Source organism: Physeter macrocephalus, unplaced genomic scaffold (assembly GCF_002837175.3).
Source record: "Physeter macrocephalus isolate SW-GA unplaced genomic scaffold, ASM283717v5 random_520, whole genome shotgun sequence".
Lineage (NCBI taxonomy): Eukaryota > Metazoa > Chordata > Mammalia > Artiodactyla > Physeteridae > Physeter > Physeter macrocephalus.
In genome coordinates, this window is record NW_021145930.1 from 1 (window position 1) to 18172 (window position 18172).

The window sequence follows — 18172 nt, forward strand, 5'->3', positions numbered from 1 at the left end:
TGGCGAGAGGGGGTGGAGAGAGGGGGCTGCGATAGCTAAAGGACACAGAGCTTCTTTCTGAGATAGTGAAAATGCTCTAAAATTGAACATGGTGATAATTACACAACTCTGGGCATATAATAAAAATCCACTGAATCGTACACTCTAAACGGGTGACTTACATGGTATATGAATCTCAATAAAGCTGTTAGATGACACACACACAGGGAGATAAGAGATAGGCACGGAGATGACACATATGCACAGGAACAAGAGACACACATGCACCCAGATAACATACAAAGGGATGACACACACACAGACAATACACAAGCAGGCAGACAACACACATGCACGCAGACGACACACATGCATGAGGCGCACAGGCTGCCCGCTACCATGGAAGCGTGAGTCAGCACGGCTGGGATGAAAGCCTGCGGACGCTGAGATTCCACATAATTCAAACCTGATGTGGAAGCCCCAAGCCACAGGAGCTCTGCTGGAGGCTGGGCCGCCAAGGCCTGGGCCCAAGCCAAGGAGAGTCTGAAAGCTGATTCATGCCGAGCTGCAGCCTTGGGGACAGGCAGGAGGAAGGAGCCCTCAGGGGATGGAGCTGAGAACCGCCAGGTTTGTCCTCAGAGGGCAACGCACCCCCCACACGGGCGCAGCAGAAGTCCCAGAAGGCCCTGAGGCTCAGAAGAAGCACAGGAAGCGAAGAGCCTCCACCAGCTGGAGGCAGTTACCCCAGATGAATGCTTGCTGGCTCCGCCCACTTCCCAGGGTCATGACCTCTGCAGGCCCCACACCCTGGGAGGTGCTGGGTGAAAGGCTACTGGGGCCTTGGTGGGCCCAGCCCATTTGTAGCAAAGATCCTTCTCAGGGGAGAAGCAGCATGGGGCATGTGCTGGGTAAATGCAGAGAGCCTAAAGCCAGAATCCCTGCGTCCTGCTACTCTCAAACCATGGAATCTTGGACAAGTTACTAAACATCCCTGTGCTTCAGGTTATAAAGGTACTGATCTTGTGGGTTGCTCGGAGAAACATACATAGAGCACCGAGAGCTGGCAGCAAGGACTGTGTAAGTGTCCGAGTTTGCTGCCATGATTATCACGACCAAACTTCAAAGTGTGCCAGTGGCTCATGAAGAGAACGCTGGGAGCAACATTCTGGAACCGTGGGTTTGCCCCTAAGTCCTGGCTCCACTGCAACCTGGCTTTGACCTGCTCAGATCCCCTGTCTGTACACGGGAAGAAATCCCTGAGAAAAAATTCCCAGTGGTTAAGCATCCTTAAAGGGAAAAGTCCTTACCAAGAAAAGACTGATTCACAGGAATTGTAAATGTGAGAAAGAACATGGGCAAACCAAAGGTTGGTGGAAATGCACCACCTGGGTGTGAACTTGTAGGCAATTTCCTTCTCTTTCAACATTTAGGTGTTTTCTAACTTCTCTATGATTCCCCTATCTGAAAAGGAAACCTGATTCTGCACAGAATGTCTGCCTGCTACAATGAGCAAGAAAAAATTGTATAACAATGACTTTAAAACAAAGTTTAAAAGAAGGAAACAAACCCAATGTAACCCTCCTTTTCGGTCATCCAACCTCCCTGCAAAGCGATGCAACAGCTACACTTGGGAGAGAAATACCTGGGGCTCTGTCCCAGCCTGGACCCTTCCCAGCTGGGCGACACTCTCCAAGCCTCAGTTTCCATGCCTGAAACGAAATGAAATGACGTAATGAAGGGGACATGCCCCCTGCTGAGGCCTGGCCCACAGCAGGTGTGTGGCCTTTTCCTTTCTTTCCTTCCTCGGACTGGCTCTCCCCCAACTTTTCCGTCAAACACAAAGGAGACTTTTCCAGGAGGCTACAGCAGTGGGTCTTACCCCTAGATGTCCATTAGGATCACCTGGGGAATCTGCAGACCGACTGACGCCCAGGCCACACCCCAGACAAATGAATCACATCTAGGGAGATGGGGCGGTGGGGGGGTGGGGGTGGGGGGGCGAGCATCAGTATTGTCTCAAAGCTGCCCAGGTGATTCTCACGTGCACCCAGGGCTAGGAACCCCTGGTCTCAATTCTAGAAGCTCCCAAATGGTGTAATGGTACTAAATGGAATGTTTAAGTGATCATCCATGTTTCACAAAGACAGCAGTATGAGCATCAGGTGTCCAACCAGAATTAGTGTGTCATAATACAGGAGACGGGCAAGAAGCCAGAGAGGGGACAAGGGGACAATGAGTACACACCCTGACCAAGGGGGGGCGGGGGTGGGGAAGGGGAGCCCGGACAGGCCGGGTGACTGCACACCTCTTACACTGTGAGCATCTCCCCGGGCTGCGCATGACCAAGGATCACCCGGACCACACGTGATTTGTGCCTTAGGTGCTATCTTAGAACCTAGCCACCCCCTGCCCTTAAGGTGCCACTCCACTGTGAGTGAAGCGTAATTCGCCAAAATTGCCCTGAGCTGGGTGGGTCCGAGAGGTAGGGAGGGAGGCTGTGATCTACTGGGCGGCCAGTGGCCAGTCAATGATGTCACAGCCCTCCCAGCTGGGAGCCCACAGTGCAGAGAGTGAGGACAATTAACAGCGACATCTCTACGCTGCTCCTGCTGCTGAAGGCGGCGACCAAGTCTATCCCCTGGCTCTGCGGGGAGCAGAGTTGCTTAGATCTTCCTGCAGCTCTTCTTCAGGCTTGGCAAACGTTCTTACAGGAAGGGTACTTGCTTTTTATGACACCCCTCCCTGCCCAGTGGCAGGGGTCCTGGCCCAGCGGCAGGGTGGGGCCTCACATGCAGGTGCTCAGAGAGTCCCCCTGTGCCGCAAGCCCCCACCCTGGAGCCCAGCCAGAGTCAAGGGCAGACCTTGCCAGGCTGGCAGCCACCATTAATTTCCATTCCCCACGCCCAGGAGCCAAGTGGCTCTGAGGCTTCCCCGCTCAGTCACCACCACGGACGGCCCACCAAGCTTGGGCTGGGAGCTCCACCTGGCTCCCTGCTTGGCCCAAAGTCCTGGCAGCAGTGGAGGCTTCAAGACAGGGAGACAGGAAGCAGCCCTCAAATGCCAGGAGGCGGTGTGGCTGCCAGGCCCTGAGCTGGGGAATGGTTCCCCGCCTCAAGGCCTGAACCCTACAGCTCAGAAGCAAGCCAGAGGACAGTGGGGTGGCTCCAGGAAAGGGTGCGGCCGGTCCTACCTGCAGCGGAGGGCTGGCCCCCAGCAGGTCACTTGTCCCAGCCAGGGCTCCCCTCTGATCCATCCTGACATCAGCCTGCCCCCAAAGGCCCCTGTAGAAGGCAGGTGAGCACAGGAGAATGGAAAGATGAGTGGACCTAGACGCCTGAACTCCTGTGCCGGGCCCAGGTCTAACCCCACATGGGGGTCCTGACAACACATACCCCTCCAGGCATCGCTGCCCTCCTCTGCACAGTGGGGACAAGTGGACAAAACCACATTAGCTGGAAAGCCACGCCTGTGCCCGCAGTCCTCCATGCCTGTGCCCTGCGGAGAGCTCTGCGGGATGCCTTTCCAGCCCAGCTCAAATGTCACCCCATCACCGCCCCCTCCTCCACGCCCCCAGTGGTTCTGGCGGGTGCTCTATCCCGCCCACATATGTCTGTCTGTCCCTCTTCCAGATGCGAGCTTCTCCACAAGAGGACAAGTACCGATCCACAACACAGGACCAACTTCGGAACAAGGCACCTTCAGCCAACATCCTCAGGTTCAAGTCTCCAAAATGAACCCCCTTGCGCATACCATCCTTAATGAGAGTCCTCTCCCACAAAACACGGCTGCAGCTTAGGGGACAGCCTCGGGACTGTGAATTATGAGGTGACAAAATATCAAGCACTCAACAAGGCCTCTTTGGGCTGGAGGAGCTAATTCAGAGTGTGGGCTCCTGCCAACCTCAAGGGGCGGAAATTAACTTCTGCTGTGGGGCGGGGTGGCCTGGGGGTACAAATGTTTTCTGGACAGATCAAAGGTATAAATATTTGGCTGACTTAAAAGCAAAAACTGACAAAGGGCTTCAAGCAACCCGTTGGGAACAGGGTTTGCATTCAGACCGACCAGGTCCTAACAAACACTCCCACATTCAGAGGTTTCTCTAAAAGGGCCTGATCTACTGCCCCCTCAGCCATGTTATGGAAAGCAGAAGAAAAGGAGAGTGCAGGGTTTTAATGTTCCATCATGTCATGACATGACATGACATCCATCATGTCAAGTGATGTGTGCATAACGGCAACCCACTGCCCTGCAAAATTCCGAAAATGGATAAAACAGCGGCAATGGTGACTTGGAGCTGAGAAGCACCAGGTTTCGTTTGAACTTCAGATCCTGCTCGCTGGGAGGTTGGCATTTGTTTTCTCTTAACAGGTTTCCCAGTCTTCAGGAGGACAACGACACGCAGAAGTTGAGCTGTCCACCCTTGCAGGGGGAGCCTCGTAAACACCTCCACTCAGCACCCAGGCCCAAGGACTCCCAGGACGCCCCCCACGAGGCAACTGATGGACCAGTCCCTTCAGTGTTTGTGCTCTGAAGTCCTTGCCATGGCCGCCGAGGCCCTGGCCGTTACAGGGTTTATGACCTCGAAGAACGATTCCCGTCTACTAACTCAGGAGAAGCTGTGCGGGATTGTGGGGGGAGCACTGGACTGGAAGTCAAGGACCTGGACCCCACTGGCCCTGACAGTCGCCCACTGCGTGACCCTGGGTGAGTCTTTTCCCTTCCCTGAGCCTCAGCTTCTTTGTCTGGAAAGTGAGAAGGGGACCGAGAGGCCCCCAAAGCCTCTTCCAGTCATAGCTGAGTTAGGATGAACTTTGGCAGTGACGCTGAGCTGAGATTCACTGCCGGAGGTGTTCATAACAGGAGGGTTATTTGTGCTGATACGGAGCTCCCTGGAGCTGCCAGGGATGAGGCAGCCTACAAATATTACTGCTGCTGTTGTTCTTCTTATTGTTGTTCTTGTTGTTTCTAAGGCTTTAAAGGCAGGAAAAGGCCCACATGCTGAAAACAGAAGGCCAGGCCTGGCGGATGATTTGGGAACTTTCCACTGCGGGGTCCGGGGAATGCGGAAATTCCCCAGGTCCTCACCAAAAGCCCAGCCCTGGGCCTGGACCGCAGTGAAGCTGGAAGGCAGGTGGAAGGCAAGCACAGCCGCCCCCCCACTCACCAGCCCACGGAGCAGCCCAGAGGCCACCCTCCCTCCAGAAGCCCGAAGATGCCAGGGAAGTAAAATAAAACCAGCCCCTAGACCAGCCCTCCCTGGAATGGGAGGCCGGCTCTTCTCGGAAGGAGCGGCAGTGAGGTGATGTCTGGCTTCTATTCCATATCATAAATAAGTTATTAACCCAGAGCAGACAGCAAGGCACAGCCGTGGGGAAACTAGGGAAGTGAAACTGCAAGATCAGACCGCCTCGAAGACTGGAAAACCACCCAGGATCCAGACCCGGGGCCACTCAGACAGAGGCCCTGATGGGATGGGGCCTTCTGGGAAGCAAGAGTACTAGAATGGGCATCCAGGGGTCTGGAAACAAATCCACCGTGGAACCTGCCTCAGTTTCTATATTTATTCCAAGAGATCAACAATAATAACAGCAAATGCTACCATTTATTGTTCTGGACACTGTGGCAGCACTTTTAAGTGCCTGATTTCTAATTAACAAAACTACAAGGTAGGAACACCCACTTTACAGATACAGAAACTGAGGCTCAGAGAGGTCGAGCCACTTGCCTAGGGTCAGTATGGGAGAACGATTGCAAAGATGGCTGGAACAATGCTTCCTGTCTCTGCTCCCATGCCTCTTTGAAATGAGGTAGGGTCCATTCCTCCACTCTTGGAAAATCTAGCCTGGCCTTGTGGCTCACTTTGACCAATAGAATGCACAGAAGCAACATTATGCAACTTCCAAGACTAGAAGATCTTCCTTACGAGATCTTGCAGCTTCCACTTTTACCCTCTTGGAATGCTACCCTGAGACTGCCGTGAAAGAAGCTGGTCTTACCTGCTGGAGGATGTGAGGCCACAGACAGGAGAACTGAGGCTGCCTAGCCAACAGCCAGCACCAATGCCCGATGCGTGAATGAGGTCAGCCTGGACCTTCCAGCCTCGCCAACTGTCCAGGGAGCAACCGGCAGAGGAATCACCCAGCCAACCAACAGAATTGCGGAAAGAATATGCTGTTGTTTTCAGTTCAGCAGTTTTAGGCTGGTCTGTTTCACAGCTGTGGATAACTGATAGTCACTCAGTTTCCCCACACTGCCTATCTCCCCAGGAAAACCTGTGCTCCTGCCTCCTCGGATTTGGTTGGGGTCAAGGCACCCCATGCTGACTGCTGCCCATGCCTGCAGCCCCCAGACCACAGCCCCACAAGCAGGAAGTGACCACGGGGGGCATACTCTATGAAGTGTAAGAAGGGCTGCAGGCCACTTTCTACCTGAAGACCCACAGTCACCCTGGTGTGGCAGGTCAGAAGCTCCCTTTTTCTCCAAAAAGACAATTTCTTGTTTTCGTTATAGAAACATAAATTCTACAAAGGACTGAGGGCTTCTCAGGGAACTGGGTTACCTGAATAGCAAACGTGATGAAGCAGGTTGCACCCTCGCAGAGGACGCGAGCTCTGGAGACAGAAACTCGCCAGTAAAGGGCACACTGAGGGCAGGAAAGCAAACAGTCTCGCCTCACCCACTGGCTCAGGTCCACGGGGGCATGGGTGCCTGGAGCAGACACTGGGACACGCACTCGGGGGCAGCGTGCACAGCTGACCTGCGGGGCTTGCCGGGCGTGCAGGAGGCCAAGTGGCACTGCGAGTGCCATGTGTCATCCATCACTGGCCTAGGAGCAGATAGACAGCCACAGAGAGGAGGACAGGCCCGCTGTCCCTCCCCATCTGACAGAGGTGAGAAGATGCAAACGTGAGCCGCTGAAAGGGCGCCCTCCACGTTCCCTCTCCCGGTCCGTCAGCTCACCCAACATCCACTGAGGGCCTGCCCTGTGGCAGGTGCCGGGGTCATAGAGACACACAGGTGACTATGCTCAGACAATGCCCTTTGAGAGCCCAATGGGAATGTTCCAGGGGAAGAATGCAGACGGGGGTGAGAAGCAAGTTGCAACCTGAGAAAAAAATGAACAGGCCTGGAGAAGGTTGGGAGGAATGGGCTTTGCCTGCCCAGCTAAAGGCCTAGAGACCCCTCTGGGGTTGTAAAGCAGAAAACTGGGGTGCTCTTGACTTCCTCTCCTCTTCTTTCCCGCTCCCATCCCCTCAGACCCAGTGGACTCAACCAATAAATCCACACCATTTAATAGCAACAGTTGAAGCATATCGGGTACTGTGCTAATAAAGCCCTTTGCACACCTGACAACTCTTATGAAGTGACTAATATTATCCCCACTTTGCAGATGAGGAAACTGAAGCACAGAGAGGCTTAGTAATTGCCCAAGGCCAAACAGCATGAAAAAGCCAAGGGTGGCATTTCAACCCAGGCAGTCTGGTTGCAGGGGTCATGCTCTCATCCCCTGCACTGCTCACTGGCAAGCTGAGGCCTCCAGCTAAGAGCCCTGCTGCATTGGGCCCACACACTGTTTTAAAAATAGAACACTTTGCTTAAAAATCCGTATTTCTGATTTCTCTCTTAAAATTCTCAAATGTGATACCAGATTGGCACTCCCTTTAAACAGGAATTTGCCGCTGTCCCACCTCTCCCCTAGTACCTGGCCCTCTTCCCTTGCGCGAATCCCTGCTCCTAGAGGCAGCTGAAGTCCCGACCTCCTGTATACCGCGAACCCAGCCCTGTACTAGGCATGCACAGAAATGCAAAAAGTTAAGACAGTTCCTGACTTTTGGGAACTGGGTGGCCAAGATGGGGGATGCCTCAAGCAGAGGGAAGGGAAGGCACCGTGGGAGATGTGAACAGCAAGAACAAAGGCATGGGCTACAAAGTGAGGTGCAAACACACCTAGGAGCAGATAGACAGCCACAGAGAGGAGGAGAGGTGAGGGTCTGCAGGGCAGGATCCACCATCAAGGCTGGAGAGGCGGGTGGAGCAAGGTGACGAGCTCTGCACAATGCGGGGCCAGACATCCCCCGCCCCTCCCAGGGTTGTCGGCACAGATGTGTAAGGGCAGGCAGCCCGCAGGCCACGATGTATGGGGACAGGCCTGCCGGGCAGTTGGGTGAGGGCACCTCTGAAACTCCAGGCCTCACACTCCACATCCCAGGGCAGGCACAGACAGAAAGGCAGAGCTGGGTGCTTGCCAAGAAGCTGCCAGGAAAGCCCACTCACTCCCTAGACATCATGGAGCAACCCCAGGGAAAGGACAGATATTGGCACAAAGACACCGATGAGCCCCAGGCAAATCTGCTACAATAGGACTGTGCCAGCATGCAGCTGGAAAGATTTGCATCTTCCCCAAATACTAAAGTGACTCCTGCTTACAAACCTCCCATGGCTCCCTATGGCCACAGGGGCAAATCTAAGTCCACAGTGAGGTAGAGCTTCTCCCAACTACATTTTCATCGCCCCGCTTTCCAGTGGAGAGCAGCTGAGATGATTTGCCATTTCCTGAATCCTGCAAAGACGTAGGATTTCCTTCCCTGTGAATGCCTAAAATTCCTACCTCTTGGATTTAAAAGCTCCTATTGATGCTTTTATACCCAGCCCAAATGTCCCCTCTGCTGGGAAGCCTTCCCTGAGCACCTCTCCTTCTCAGTACTCACCTCCAGGCCACCTACCAAGTGCATTACGTTTCCCTGCATTCCTACACAACACTGACGTTTAGTGCGATCAGTCTTGTTTCATGCTGTCTACTGTGCATATCGGCCTTCTTTAAACCATGGGTTCTGGAGCACAGGGAGAGAGGGGTGAGTTTCAACCCTGCAGCCCCAGGAGCTGGTCAAGGGCCTGGCTGGGGGAAGGTGCCTACAGATTGTTAACAGAATGCTCCACTTGGCACCTCTCAGTACCCTCCTGCCCTGGAAGGCATGTGGGGTTATTACAGACCAGTCGTAATACACTCCCATGCACTGAACAAGCACCATTTGGCCCATTCTGCAGAGAAAGCTGCCACAGCAGAGGGGAGGCAGGGCCTGGCCAACCCGGGAGCCAGAGATGGCCTCGGGCTCACATCAGAGAGCACTGATAATCTACATACTGTTGCAGTACAAGGGACTCCAACAATACTTTCAGTATTTCTCACCATTAATGATAACTGTAATTACTGTAGTAATTACTATAAAAAAGTAATAAATATTACTATTAATGATCCCCATTTTTTAAGGCCCCACCATATACCAGACCCTTCACTTTTTTACATTTTCTTATTTAATCCTCTGAATAGCCCTATAGACGATTGTTCTCCTCTCCTCCTTACAGATGAGGAATCTCAAGCACAGAGAGATTTAGAAACTTATTCAAGGTCACACAGCTAGTCTGTACTAGAGTAGAGAGACTCCACAATTTCTGCCACCCTAGACTATTTCCTAATTATGACCAAAAATGCCTGTCACGGGGCTTTCTATGAGCCAGGCCCTACTGGTAACAGCTTTACTGAAACATAATTCATATACCGTACAATTCACCCATTTAAAGTGCAGAATGTTTGTATATGTATATGTATAACTGATTCACTTTGCTGTACACCTGAAACACAACATTGTAAATCAACTCTACTCCAATAAAAAAATTTCTTTTTTAAATTAAAAAGAATAAAAGTGCAGAATGTAATGGCTTTTCGTCTCTGCATAAAGCTGTGCAACCACCACCGCAATCAACTTTAGGACGTTTCATCACCCCACAGAGAAACCCCGGGCCATTTAAACTGTCAGTCCCAACACACACGCCCTCCGCCTGGCATCTTAAATCCATTTTAAAGACAAAGGACTGAGGCTCAGAGAGCTGCTGGGACTTGCACACCACTGGGCAGAGGAGAGGAAGCAGAGCTGGGACACAGCCTCCCCTGCCCTCTCCCCATACCGCCTGCCAGGGGTCTACTCTGTAACCCGTTAAAAATGCACGTTCTGCAGAGGGTGGAAAACAGAACCAGATGGTGACAAATCTTACACGTGCGGCTGCTTCCACGCCAGGACTGTGACTCACAGAGGCACTGAGGGCAAAGAGGGGGGGACGTGATACCTCCCAGCCCCCATGACCCCAGTGCAGGGGCAGCGAGGCCCAGGAGCCCAGGAGACAGAGGTAGAAGCGGGGCAAGTGGCCTTCAGGAGGCTGGCAGCCTGGGCTCCTGATGGTATGCAGGGGTCCCACTCTGCTGATCTCATTCCTGCACCCCACAACCCCTCCAGGACCCACAAAGTAGTGGCCCCCCACCCAGGCCTCCATGTGCCTCTCAGGACTTCAGAACCACAACTGCTAGCAGAGAGTCTGTTCTGCACCTGGCCCCAGCCAGGGGACCTGAGATGACCCAGGCCCTCCCTGCCCACAGGCCCTGAGGTTTCGGGTCACAGGAGCATCGGGGGAACTGCCACGTTGATTGGCCGGGATCCCCAAGGGAGGCTCTGCAGAGTAGACCAGCAGGCTGCCACTGCTGCCTGGGCGCATTCCCAATCTGGGACCCCAGTGTCTGACAGCTGCCCCCAACCCCAGAGGAAACACTCTGCAGGTACGACTGGGCCTCCCCACATCGCCTATTTCCTTCCCCCAAACACCCACAAGCCTGTTCTGGGTCAGTAGTTCTCTCTGCTGGCCAAGGGCCTGGCACTTTCTTTCATGTTTATAATGTCTGAACAATTTTGAGCCAATGCCACCTCCTCCAGGAGCATTCCCTGATCCCCTAACCAAAACAAACGGGTGCTCCTGCTGCTGCCTCATACAGGATTGTAATCTGTCTGCTTTTATGTCTGGTTTCCCATTATCCTCCAGACTCATCTAGGGCAGGGGTCCTGGCTTCCTCATTCTTGGTTCCCCCTGCCCGACCCCCTCCCTGACTATGACACACCAGGCCTTCCAGCAGAGCAGGTGGGAAGTGAGATAAAGTGCCCATTCCTCAGTGTCAGGCATGAATTAACCGCCGTACACAGAACCCGCCCAGTGTCTGTCTCGGTGCCCGTGGTGACTGACTCTGCGGGATGGCAGGAGAAGTGGAAGAGATAATGGCCACTGCTCCCGCCGCAGGTTCCAGCTGGAAAGGAGGATCGAGTCATCAGTTTAGACACAGCACTTACCAGAGCAGCTAAAGTCCAAAAGGCTGCAAGTCTGTCCACACAGAGGAGGGTTTGTTCAGACCGTCTTCCAACTGGAAGGTCTGCTAAGCCATGAGGGCCAAGCTCAGGATGGGTGTCTTTCCTCTCTGCACCTGCAGCCCCGCCCAGGCCTGGCAGGAGCAGACCCAGGACCCGCCAGGAAGGGGCAGTCAACCACAGGTTTACAGTGGCCTAGCTTCAAGCTCCTCCAGCAAGGCCTGCCCTGTGTCGCAAAGTACCAATGCCAGAGCTAGAAGGTGCTCTGAGCTCATCCATTACAGGCTCCATGATACACCCAGGAGGCAAGGGAGGCCCAGAGAAGCAGGGCAGCTTGCCCAGGGTCACACAGTCATGGCTCCCAACTCCCAGCCCAGACTCTTCTCAGATAACAGGCTGCTGCTTCCCTGCCCTGGGCCCCCTCTCCTATCCTGCCCTCCCTTCAAGGTCAGACCAAGGCCCACCTGCCCAGTGTCTTCTAGGATCACCTCCCCGGCCCCATCCAGCATGGTGCTCCCTCACTGGCAAGCTCTTTCCTCTGCCCAGAACGCCCTACCCACCCTCTGGCCCCAACAAACTTCTATTCATCCTTCAAGACCCAGTTCAAATATTATCTTCTCTAAGACAAAGATAATAATCACTCCCATTTGCCGAGCAGCCATCCCTGCTGTGCTACGGAAAACCAAAAAGTTACTGTTGAAACTATTTGTGGGGTACCCCCTGCTTAGCACCCAAGTTCCTTGAGGACAGAGACCTGACTCTCGGCAAAGCAGGGTTACAACAATATCTGTGTACGCACCTCATACAACTGAAAGGCTTTATAAACTATAAAGTCCTGTGCCAATAGAAGCTATGGGTATTGATATTATCTTCACACCTCTCCCCATGACTCAGTCTCCCCACTTACACGATGGATGAAGTTAATGAATGCACATGACAGTATGTGTGCTGTGCCTGGGCTATGGCTATGGCTCGTGACTGTTGCTGTTATTATTCGTGTCACCTTCACTTTCTTACATCTCCCTGTGGACCTTGCCCATGGCCAGTGCTCAGTACGTATTTTTTTGGACTGAGTGACTTCAGCATTTGAGACGTGGAAGAAGATGGGGTTAAAACCCAGAGTCCACATAAAGATGCAGAGTTAAATCTTATCATCAGAAGGGCTGCACTGTGGCCTTTGAATCCAAAGGTGGCTCAGCTGGGTGACAGTGAACAGCCCTTGCTCTCACGGGGACACAGGGCAGTTTTCTGGAGTGGGCTGGAGGTGAGGAAATCCCTGCCCTGGACGGGGAGCCTCTGTGCTGGGCTGTGGTCCGTGTCAGGGACCAGGTCAGGGAGACCCCTGAGAACTGGCCTTAGGGACTGGATTCTGGAGACCAGGGCACAAGCAGGGGCCTAGCCCAGGAGGTCCAGTTCTGCCTCTCACCAAACGCAGGGACCAGGCAAGCCACTCCTGGAGCCTCAGTTCCACCGCAGAACAGGCTTCCAGAAGCTCATCCATGGAACCTCCGAGACCTCGCCCAGCTTCTGCAAATGTCACGTAGAATCGATTTCTGTCTGCCAGGGAGGAGTGAGTGCAGCCCCTCTTTGGGCAAATGAGAAGAGTAAAGCCCAGAGAGGGGAAGTGACTTGCCCAGGTCGCATAGCCAATGAGAACATTTACTCAGAGGCCACCAAATTCAGCAACATCAGCTGAGCATCCAGTGACCACCTGTCAATGTCTGCTGAGCTGGTTCAATGATAAGAAGGTTTCCAGGGTGCAAAGGGTGTGGGCAGTTACATATTAATGGTGATGATCATCCACTCATGCCTTTGTTTAGGTCCCCGTGGACATTTATGGAGGTAGTCAAGGAAACGGGAGAACAGCTCTGTCACTGAACAGCTTACAGCCCATTTGGCTGATGACATCAGGTCACCATGTCATTCAGCCCAAGCCACTGATGTGTACTGGCGCTTTCTATCTCTCCATCTGCACAGACACTGGATCTCTAGGTGATTCCTCATGTCACTTTGGATTTACAACCAAAACTTGGCCACAGCACAGCGCTAGCCACAGGCTGAGGAGAGTCCCAGGACTGCTGAGCCAGGGCGGGATGGCGGCCAAGGCTCACCCTGGCACCAGGACAAGGTCTCAGCCTTCTCCAGCTATCCTTACAATCTGGGTTCCTCAAAGTCCGCTCCACAGAACCCTCGCATTCCAGGTGATTCTGGTGCACCCTCAACGCTGAAAACCGACCACTGCCTAGACTAAGCCTCTCAATGGGGGCTCTAGTGCCTCCTATGGGGCAAAAGTTTGTTCTCTGGGAGGCAAAAATTTTACTCTTTTCATATATAAAGCACAGATAGACATAGAGTTTAAAAACAGATATTCAGTATAGCTGCGGTATTAAGGTTTCATTGGGGAGCAATTAGGGAAAAAATGTCTAAAAGGCTCCTCAGGGGGATGACAACGAAAAAAAAGACTGAGAAACCCTGGTCTAGACAAAGGCAGCCATGACATTCAGCAGGAAGGCACCTCGTAAGGATGGGAAGATGGTAAGAAGTGTTCCCAGCCCTGCCAGTAAGGAAAGACCCCTCCCCTTACCATCCCCCAATCTGACCCATCCCTCTCTTAAAGCTCAAAGGCAGAGGGGCAAGCAGGTCCTTTCCTGGACATATCAGCTCGTGCCTGGCAAAGCAGAGACCATGAAAACAGTGCCCATCAAGGCCCTGGAGCTGCCACGCAGGCTCACGAGGGCCTGATACACAGCAGACGGGGCAGCAGGGGGAGTGGGATCCAGCCTGAGTTGAGCACAAGAAGGAGAGAAGCCACCTGTGGCTTTCTGGTTTGCAACATGGAACGACCTAGCAGGGGGTTCCCTGTGCCTGGGGGGAGGGAGCAGGTCCTGAGAAAGGGAACTCAGATCAGGGAGCCACGGAAGAGCAGGCTGGCTTCGGGACCAGAGACGGTGGGGCACGAGGAAGGACACAGCAGTAAAAATAATAACAGCAGCTGATACCGACAGCCCTGACCATGTGCCAAGCAGGGGCCAACCACTGGCCGTGCTGCCTCGTGAGGTAGGTCATATTTTCATCACCAGCACATCAGCTCCAGGAGGGCAGGGGACTGTGTCTGTCTCAGGCACTGCCGTATCCCCAGCGCCCGACTGGCACGTGGGGCGCACACAGTAAATATGTACAGAATGAATAAATCCCACTTCATGGGTAAGGGAAAGGACCACAGAGGGCAAGGAACTTATCCAAAGTGACACGGCCAGTGAGCGGCACGGCCAGGACTCAACCCCAGCAGAGCCTGCCCTCCTCACGCCTGCGTGCGTGTGTCTGCGGCACTCAGACCCCGACGGGTGAGCTGTGGTCCCGGTGTGTCAGTAGATGGCGAGGGGATGACCAGGATAAGGTACCGTCCTATCTCGGCCACTTTACAGCTGGCACAGTATGAACCTGGTGGCCCAAGGGGCACGCGGGGCTCTCTCTGGAAAGCGGCGCAGCCCCTGACTTGGCCCAGACTGCAGGCTGTGCCCACAGGAATCCCAAACACACGGGAGCCAAGGAGAAAACCATGTCGGTCTGGCTCGGTGAGGGGAACGGGGAGGAAAGGGGGAGGACGGGGGGGGTGCTGCTTGATGAAAGACTTGTGCCTTACCAATCCGTCGCAGTTGCTGATGGCGACAGCTGCCCCTGGCATGCCCGTGACACCGCCAGTGTAGACACACTCCCTCTGCAAGGGCTGACGGAACAGCTCCCGAAAATCCTCCTGCCACTCCACCGAGGCTCCGGGCACCACCAGCCGCCGGTTGGGCCGCAGGTGTAAGTGCAGTTCCTCCCCAGAAACGGTGACGTTGAAGTAGAGGGAGGAGCGCCCCCCCCTGCCAGGCTGCAAGGTCACTCCTTTGGGGCGCAGTGGGCTTCGAGCCACCCGCAGGTGACCGGAGTGTGACAGTGGTGCGGGTGGTCTGTCCACCTCTGTACTCCCTGAGGAGGCTGCTGGTGGCCCAGATACCACGTGGGAGAGGAAGCGTCCCTGAGAATCTGTGCTGCAGGGCACTGTCACACCATAGTCACTGAGCTTTCTTGAGAAGAGCAACTCTGTTGGAAATAAAGAAAGAGTTACTTCGGTGCCGTCTGAGCAGAGCTAAGCGGGGGAAGCTGGAAATCCCATGGGGGCAGGAAGGGCTCTGCAACCTTGACCGTCACCTGGGAGGAAGCCCTTAGCCCAAGTTCATCTATTTCTCATCCAGTGCTTCCAGAGCCCATGGATCTCTGCACTTGGATGATTGGTGTTCAAGTTCGTAAACTGCTAGACACAGGTTGCTCCCCATAGCCCCCAGGCCCTTGTTACAGCTGGCGGAGGAAAACAAATGATGCCAGACAGAGTCCTGTCACTCCAGCAACAAACCTTCCAACCTTGGGCACTACAGAGGAAATTCCCCGAAAGCCCCCAGGGCAAAGAGGGATGGCTGGACGTGCCCAAACTCCCCAGTGCCCTGAAGTCACCAGCCCACCCCGGGGTAGGGCCCCTGTCACCAAGCTCCCGGAACACAGCTGGCAAAACAAACACACCTAGAAACTCAGGGCCTCCTGGGCACGTGTCAAGGAGAAAAGAGGAGCTGGAGAGGGAAGGGAGGGGATACAGGTTCTACATTTTTCCAAGTTTAGAAAGAAAACTTTTTTAAGCAGCACAGTGGCTGCCGAGATTTCTACATGGCCCAGCCCCAAGCTGGGTATATATAGATCTTCAAAAATAAAAGGAGACGCAGGGGTGACCTGCCCACTCGGACTGAATTAAGTGTGAGGTCATGGCCCCATGCTCCAGGCTGCATGCCAGCAGCCCGTCCTCACACAGCTCTCGCTAAGCCCAGCCAGGCAGGGCAGGAATGACAGCTCCCTGGCTTCTAGGCCTAGTGATTCATGGATAGGAGTTAGGGAGGAATTTTCATTTCCACACAGCTCTATCTCTTGTGTCCCCAACCCCCTTCACAGCACTGATAAAACCTAGAAAACGATGTGCCCTGAAAATCCCTCCTGCCCAAGGCAGTTATTGGAGGGCGGGGAGGGAGATGACGAACTTTCCTCTGGTTTTACCCTTTGCAGCAGAACACCCCCAAGACTTCAGCTAGGGGGATCCTGTTTGGTACGTGAACAGAGCTCAAAGACAAGCAGGCACCCTGCCTGGAAATGACCAGAGCCCCCTCCCCAAGCTCAGAGCCACCAGGAGGGCACCTCACACTGCAAAGTGACGGTGGAGTGTGTCTGATCTGCGTGTGAGAGGCTGTCTGCACAGCACAGAGTGTGAGAATGCTGGGGGAGAGGGATGTATGTGTGTTTCTGTGCAGGAATGTGAGTGCCCGGTGTTCACTGGGGTGTGGGGCAACCACCTGCCAGCCTGATTCTGTGTGTGTTGACAGTCAGACACTTGCACATACGTACACACATATGTGCACACATGCATACAAGCTGGAGACAGAGAAGACACTGAGAGAAAGACACACAGGAGCGTGAGACAGAGAGTGAGAGAGAAACACAGAGACCAAGAGACAGATACACAGCCCCTAAGAAAAGGCTCCTATCCTCAAGTGCTCTCCTGGGGTCTCTCCCTAGTCTTGTGCCAGAAAGGGAGAGAAATCCCCGGACAGCGTCGGTGGCACTGGGGTAAGAAAAGAGAGCTCAGACCCAGCGTGCGCACAGCCTCCCACCCGCTCGAAAGCTGCCGGGCTCCTGGGGCACCCTCGGGCCACCCTGGCCCGCGTGCACCCCGGACCCCGTGCGCCCCTGCGCGCCCTACCCGCACGCACCTGGGGTCCTGCTGCCCGCGTTGGCGCAGAGCGCACAGTGCAAGAGCAGCAGGCAGGAAAGCCGCGCGCGGAGAGAAGCCATGTGGCCGCGCGGGGACGCGGGCCGGGAGGGCGCTGAGCCCCGAGCTCCGGGCTGCGAGCGAGGCTGGGGTGCGCTCGGGGCTCTGGACGTCCTCCGCTTCCTCCGCTGCCTCCCGCCTCGCAGCCTCCAGCCGCCCGATCCCGGCCCCCCGCGCGGCGCCGCCGTCTGGACCGCTGGCTCCGGGAGCCCGAGGTTGCCGGCGGGAGAGAGGAGCGGCCGACGCGCCAGCGCCCCCAGTGCCAACTGCTGGTGGGTCAGTCCGCCAGCGCCTTGAAGCTCCGGTACGCTGCAGGAGCCGGGCAAGTGGACCGCGGGGCGGGCCGGGGGTGGGCACACTGGCGGGGCGGGGCCGGGCGCGGGTCGGAGCTGGGGGCGCAGAGCGCCCGTGGGCGGGGCGCAGGGCGCGGATCGGAAGTGCCACGCGGAGCCCGAGCTGGGGCTTCGGGCGCCCTGGGCGAGTGTCCCCTCAGGCTCATGGGCTCCCCGGGAGTGATGGCCCTTACTTTCCTAGGCTCCTCCGCCCCACCCCGCTTTACTTGACTGCAGGGCCCAGTTTCCAGAGCTCCTGGGCCGATGGGATGTCCCACTGCCTTTGGATGGGGAGATGGTGAGCACCACCCCCACCCCCACCCCCCGCCCCAAGAGAGTGTCTCCTTTCTCTCCTAATGGTCTTGATGCCCCCAGTAATCTTCCGCCCCTTGGATCTACCCATTTTGCATACTACAGCTCCCTGGGCCCCCAAGTGCAGTGACTGATCTGTGTCCTAGTCAAGAGCAGGGCTGAGCAAGGTGAGCCGAGAGCCCTGGCTCTACAGTCAGCCAGACCTGATTGAAATCCTAGCTCTGAGCCTCAGTTTCCTCGTCTGTGAAATGGGTGTTAATTATAGCACATAGTAAGGTTCAATAAATGATAACCATTCTCTGCTTCCACACCTGGCACCAATGTACCCACCACACAGCCTAAGGTGGGGAAAACTGAGTCTAAGAGATAAGAGTGGCTGCTGGTTTTGCAATGCTGCTGAGACCCGTTCAGTAGTCAGGCAAACAGCCCAACTCCTGCTTTCCTTTCCTGCTTCCCTTTCCTGCTTTACTCTATGAATGTGTTCCTAACAATTTTCGAATGCACTGAAAATCCAG

The 18172-nt window shown here is 54.8% G+C and overlaps 1 protein-coding gene across 1 annotated transcript; it reads right to left on the reverse strand.

Annotated features, from left to right (window-relative positions):
• Positions 1–14805: 14805 nt before the first annotated feature.
• LOC114485160 (A disintegrin and metalloproteinase with thrombospondin motifs 14-like) lies at positions 14806–17221 on the reverse strand (the record flags this gene model as incomplete). Its single annotated transcript, XM_028486007.1, has 2 exons — positions 16955–17221; positions 14806–15248 (listed from the first exon to the last, which is right to left on the reverse strand). Coding segments are annotated over exons 1-2 (525 nt in total), but the record flags the coding sequence as incomplete, so codon positions are not given.
• Between the last annotated feature and the right edge of the window lie 951 nt (positions 17222–18172).